The 6,370-nt window shown below is 42.8% G+C and overlaps 1 protein-coding gene across 1 annotated transcript; it reads right to left on the bottom strand.

Annotated features, from left to right (window-relative positions):
* Positions 359–5,931, bottom strand: DSPP (dentin sialophosphoprotein). The gene is made up of 4 exons (XM_018049952.1): positions 5,881–5,931; positions 4,445–4,531; positions 3,316–4,311; positions 359–2,752 (listed from the first exon to the last, which is right to left on the bottom strand). Exons 1-4 carry the CDS (start codon positions 5,929–5,931, stop codon positions 359–361), a joined length of 3,528 nt encoding a protein of 1,175 aa, XP_017905441.1.

The raw sequence follows: 6,370 nt of genomic DNA, 5'->3' as shown, positions 1-6,370 counted from the left end.
ACATTTTCTAAAGCACTTGGCATTTAAACTGTATTAGTATGTGATTACTTGAGGTTTCTGTGTAAAGTACTAAAGAACATTTTAATTGTTCTTCTATGTTTGCATTTACAGTTTTAACAAAATCTTTTCAGAATATATTTAACATGCATGTACACAGTCAGATTCTCTCTCTGAGGGTGTTGGGACCCGGTCCTGAATCCGACAACTTGACTCTTTCCTTGTGTCTGTAGATGTATGGATCTTTACACAGGTCTTCTCTTTATTCCTCCCCCTTCTTTACTTTCCTGGAAATCTGTATTTCCTATCCATTACTCACCAGAGTTTTCACAAAAGGCATCTTGTGGGGTTTTCTTTAGTTCTAATCGTCACTTGTTGAGTGATTACTGTCACTGCCTTCGCTGTCACTATCACTGTCGCTACTACCTCCATTGTTGTTGCCATTACCAGGCTTGCTCTCGCTGTCGCTGCTGTCGCTGCTGTCACTGTCGGATTTAGGGTCGCTGTCGCTGCTGTCACTGCTGTCACTACTGTCGCTGTCTGATTTACTGTCACTGTCACTACTGTCGCTGCTGTCACTGCTGTCACTGCTGTCACTACTGTCGCTGCTGTCGCTGCTGTCGCTGCTGTCACTACTGTCGCTGCTGTCACTGTCGGATTTAGTGTCGCTATCATTGCTGTCACTAGTATCGCTGCTGTCACTACTGTCACTGCTGTCACTGTCTGATTTACTGTCACTGTCACTACTGTCGCTGCTGTCACTGCTGTCACTGCTGTCGCTGCTGTCGCTGCTGTCGCTGCTGTCACTGTCAGATTTAGTGTCGCTGTCACTGCTGTCGCTGCTGTCGCTGCTGTCACTACTGTCACTACTGTCGCTGCTGTCACTGTCTGATTTACTGTCACTGTCACTGCTGTCACTGCTGTCGCTGCTGTCACTGCTGTCACTGCTGTCACTGCTGTCGCTGCTGTCGCTGCTGTCACTGCTGTCACTGCTGTCGCTGCTGTCACTGTCTGATTTACTGTCACTGTCACTGCTGTCACTACTGTCGCTGCTGTCACTGCTGTCACTACTGTCGCTGCTGTCACTGCTGTCACTGCTGTCACTGCTGTCACTACTGTCACTGTCTGATTTGCTGTCACTGCTGTCACTGCTGTCACTGCTGTCACTACTGTCACTGCTGTCGCTGCTGTCACTGCTGTCACTACTGTCGCTGCTGTCACTGCTGTCACTGCTGTCACTGCTGTCACTACTGTCACTGTCTGATTTGCTGTCACTGCTGTCACTGCTGTCACTGCTGTCACTACTGTCACTGCTGTCACTGTCTGATTTACTGTCACTGTCACTGCTGTCACTGCTGTCACTGCTGTCGCTGCTGTCACTGCTGTCACTGTCTGATTTGCTGTCACTGCTGTCGCTGCTGTCGCTGCTGTCACTGCTGTCACTGTCTGATTTACTGTCACTGCTGTCGCTGCTGTCGCTGCTGTCACTGCTGTCACTGTCTGATTTACTGTCACTGTCGCTGCTGTCACTGCTGTCACTGTCTGATTTACTGTCACTGCTGTCGCTGCTGTCGCTGCTGTCACTGCTGTCACTGCTGTCACTGCTGTCATTACTGTCGCTGCTGTCACTGCTGTCACTGCTGTCACTGTCTGATTTACTGTCACTGTCACTGCTGTCGCTGCTGTCGCTGCTGTCACTGCTGTCACTGCTGTCACTGCTGTCATTACTGTCGCTGCTGTCACTGCTGTCACTGCTGTCACTGTCTGATTTACTGTCACTGTCACTGCTGTCGCTGCTGTCGCTGCTGTCACTGCTGTCACTGCTGTCACTATCTGATTTACTGTCACTGCTGTCACTGCTGTCACTACTGTCACTGCTGTCGCTGCTGTCACTGCTGTCACTGCTGTCACTGTCTGATTTACTGTCACTGTCACTGCTGTCGCTGCTGTCGCTCCTGTCACTGCTGTCACTGCTGTCACTATCTGATTTACTGTCACTGCTGTCACTGCTGTCACTACTGTCACTGCTGTCGCTGCTGTCGCTGCTGTCGCTGCTGTCACTGTCTGATTTACTGTCACTGCTGTCACTACTGTCACTGCTGTCGCTGCTGTCACTGCTGTCACTGCTGTCACTGTCTGATTTACTGTCACTGCTGTCGCTGCTGTCGCTGCTGTCACTGCTGTCACTGCTGTCACTGTCTGATTTACTGTCACTGTCACTGCTGTCGCTGCTGTCTGATGTATCTTTGCTGTTGCCTGATTTGCCATTGGCATCACCTCCATTGTTATCATTGCCATCACTATCATTACCATTAGCATCTGATGTGTCATCACTACCATCATCATCTCCTTTTGAGCCACTGTCATTGCCATTGTCATTTGATTCATCAGAGTTATAAGAAGTATCTCCTCGGCTGCTGTGATTATTATCACCTTCAGAATTGGCATCATCACTGCCATTAGACTCATCACTGCTGTTGGGATCATCTCCTTGCATGGATTCACCGTCAAACTCATAACTGTCATATCCATCACTGTTACTGTCACTGTGTGTTTTGCTGGGTCCAAGCTTATTTCCAGATTCCAGTTTCTGGCCAGCTCCTTGTATAATGTCAATCTCTCCTTGTCTCTTGACGTTTCCTTTGCCCACAATCATTCCATGTTGGCCTTTACTCTCTTTATCTTCATTCACTTTCCCAGCTTCTTTGGTAACATTGTTTCTGTGACCACTGCTGGGACTTTCCATTTCCATTCCCTATGGAAAGATGGAGAAAAGAATGATTAATCAGTGAATGTTATGCTGCAAAATTGCATTGGTCTGAGAAAGACTGGGGAAATTGGCCAGAGAACAGGAGTTCAGATTCCAGTACTTCAGAAACACCTGTCTGTGAAAATGTGCTTTATTGTACTTGAAAGTACTCTAGTGTTTAGATTATAGACCATCCCATTCATGTTTTTATCCAGTAGGAACTTTTGTAAATAGTTACATGATGCATTAATTATTTAGCATAAGACTTTTGAAGAACTGTAACCAAATCTTCAGAAATTTCAACTTTTTAAAATTGTCCCATAGCAATGTCTAATAAGGACTCTAGCTTCCCCCATTGAATATTCAAGTGATTTAGGTGCGAAAACACATGACTGTTCATCATGATTTATTTTTGTGCTACCATCATGGGCAGAGGAGTCTGACAGGCTACAGTCCGTGGGATTGCAAAGAGTTGACATGACTGAGTGACTGGGCATGCACACACACCATCATTTAGGGAAGGGGAGGAGTCAAACTGCCATTGGAAGAAACCAGCTTCACAAACTAACCTTATCGTGGCTCTTCCCAATAGCAGGTGGCTCTGACTTTTCAGTGATTCTGTTTTCCACAGCTTTGTTTTCTCTGTGACTGGGTTTTTGAGTATCCTCTGTTTTCTGGCTATCATTGTTTTCTGGAATACCGGCAGAATCTTCCTCACTCTTGGAGATGTTGTCTCCATCAATGACATGGGCGTCTTCTTTGTCCCCAGGGCCATCATCTTCACTACTAACTGAATTTTGACCTAAGCTATTATCCTCATCATCCTCTTCTCCATGAGACTGACCCTCCTGGCCCTTGCTGGTATCACTACCCTTTTCTCCAGTCCCTATTTCTTTACCTTCATCATCACCGGAGCCCTTGTCTTCATCTTCATCTGCTCCATTCCCACTAGGACTTCCTTCAAAATTATCCAAACCAACATCTTCTCCATTTCCAGCTCCACTCCCCCCTGGCAATACCCCTGCCTCCTCATTCCCATTTCTCTCGTCTCTCTGAGGTGTTGTTTCACTTGTGTCAGCCCCATTTCTACAGGAATTCCCATTGATTTCCGCCTCCTGACCTGTACTATTACTGCTTCCAGCTACTTGATGTCCATCTTCTTGGACAACAGTGGCGTCCTCACTTTGACTTGTATTTCCAACACCTGCATTTTGGGAATTGTTCTCAGTAATCCCATCAATATGGCTCCCATTTGCTGCTCCAGCATCGTGGATGATGCTTACTTGTCCCCTGAGGCCGTTTGCAGTGATGCTGTCTTCTTGTCCTTGGATCCCATCCTGGTCGTATGTTTCTGGTTTTCCTGTGCCCCCCTTTAGATCCTCTGTATTCACCTTTTCATTTACTAACACGGAACCTGTAGAAGAACTTTTCCCTCCCACCTCTGCCCACTCAGAACCATTTCTCTCTCCTTTGTAACCATCTTGGATATCCTGTTGCCTTTCTCGATCATTTTCATGCATGAGGCCACCACTTTCTTTGGTGGTATCATTGGCATTTAATGCATCCTGCAAAAGAGAAACAATTCATATTAAGTTGTGGATATCATCTTAAAGTAAAGCAAACTGAAAAGATGAGCATCGATTTTCTGGAAGTTAATGGAATCTAAAAGAGTTTAGAAATACATTTTACATCTTATACCTGTATTGGCACTTTTGATTTTGCTAGAAGATTTAAATTCACAGTTTTGTCAACAGCATGTCTCTCCAACGGCTTGATTTGAGGGACCTACCAAAGTGAAAATACTGGAAATTGAAAATATTCTTATTTTGTGTACATGTGTGCACACGTGTGCTCACACACATGTGCACAGACACACGCACACACATATTATCCCTAAATGAAGAAAAAAAGATATAACACAAAGGCCAAAGTATGATCTAGCTGGGTACAAAAGAAAAGTGACTTGTTACATGAATTCCATAGAATTTAAACTTGGCATATAGATATTTTTCATAATAATATTACCAATTTTACCAAGGTTTTAACCAGATCACTTATCTCAACACTAGAAAGGAAATAGTCTTTTATTAAAGATGAGGAGACAGCCTATAAATGTGTTGTCACACTTACATAATTTAAAAAATAAAAAAGAAAGAAGATTACCTAAAAAAAATAAATGAGCAACAAGGATATATTGTGTAGCACAGGGAACTATAGTCATTATATTGTAATAACTTTTAATAAGGCATAATCTGTAAAAATACTGAATCACTATGCTGCATATCTGAAACTAATATAATACTATAAATAAACAATATATAAATAAATTTAAATTAAAATGACATTGAAAAAATGAGGAGACAGACCTTTGGTGTTTCTGTCTGACAAGTTTCTTGCAGCAGCACCAGATCTACCCTAAGAATAATCTTGGCCAAAACCACTAAGAGAATAGTAGGTCTGACCAAAACCAGGGCAGAAACAAAGGCAAGCCTATGCTACTTCTGTGCCCTTCAGGAGCACAACAGAAAGAGTTGAGCAAATCTCAACTACAGAAATACCATGAGGAAAGCATATCAAAATGGTAACTGTAGCAGCTGGCTAATAAAATTACAAATGACTTAATTTTCCTAATTTATCTTTGCTGGTGTTTATCTTTCAAATTTAACTTTCTGAGTGAAACATTAGTTTTCCCTTTGCTGAAAAAAATGTGATTTTTTTCCTATTTTTCTTTCTTGAAACCTTCTTAAACAAGGCTTCATTGATAATTAGAATGAAATTCACAGGGCATGAGCAAAGATGGACAGGCTCCACAACTTCTAAGCATTAAATGTAAATTAATCTGAATGAATTTTAAAAATAACAATCCTTCCAACAAGACAGGAGTTTCACTAAGAAGACTGGGAGCATGAGTTGGAGTGTGTATTTAGTTTTGTTGAGACGCCAAACAGGTCCTATAAAGGCTTTCATGCAAATCTAAAAGGGTAGGGTCAGCTGATCTGCAAGATCTCAAGAAAAAAATATACACACATATATATATATGTGTGTGTGTGTGTGTGTGTGTGTATACACATATATGCGTGTGTGTTAAGAGAGATAGTAAAGTAAGAAGGTTTTTTTGAGGAAGGCATACTTACTGGAATGGCCCATGCTACTGCCCAAATGCAAAAATATACAATGATCTTCATTTTCTATAGGAATATTAATCAGTGGCTGTTATGGAAGAAAAAAGAACAGTAAAAAATTACTTATAAAGCAAAAGATGATAACCATATAATGCATTATTTTGGTCTCTAAGCGTGTGCCTCTTTCCTGGGTAAGGAGTACGAACACAACATGAGAAGAAGCTGCCAAGACTCAATGTTCCAGTACACACTTGAGTACACACCTGTTGTCTGTGGTCAGTACACACCAGGAGTGGGGTCACAGACACTCACGGGCATTATCCAGCTCAGCGTAATGATGAGCTGCCTAACTCAGTGCTTTTCCAGTGAAGGTGTACAGCCAAACAGTTACAAAAGCCATAACTGTATCTTTCTCTTTCTGCTGTTCCTGCTGGCAATAACATCTCTTCTGAATAGTTTTCATCAAGGATAACTAATTCTGCTAAGAGTATGCTTAATAGAT

This window comes from Capra hircus, chromosome 6 (assembly GCF_001704415.2).
Source record: "Capra hircus breed San Clemente chromosome 6, ASM170441v1, whole genome shotgun sequence".
In the NCBI taxonomy this organism is placed as follows: domain Eukaryota; kingdom Metazoa; phylum Chordata; class Mammalia; order Artiodactyla; family Bovidae; genus Capra; species Capra hircus.
The sequence above is the reverse complement of the archived record's forward strand: the minus strand, read 5'-3'. Positions and strand labels throughout refer to the sequence as shown.

Coding starts and splice junctions, on each gene's coding strand:
- DSPP (XM_018049952.1), bottom strand. CDS start 5,931: ATGAAGATCATTGTATATTTTTGCATTTGGGCAGTAGCATGGGCCATT. Junction 4,532..5,880: donor CAGTAGCATGGGCCATTCCA/GTAAGTATGCCT, acceptor TCACTTTGGTAG/GTCCCTCAAATCAAGCCGTT. Junction 2,753..3,315: donor TTGGGAAGAGCCACGATAAG/GTTAGTTTGTGA, acceptor ATCTTTCCATAG/GGAATGGAAATGGAAAGTCC.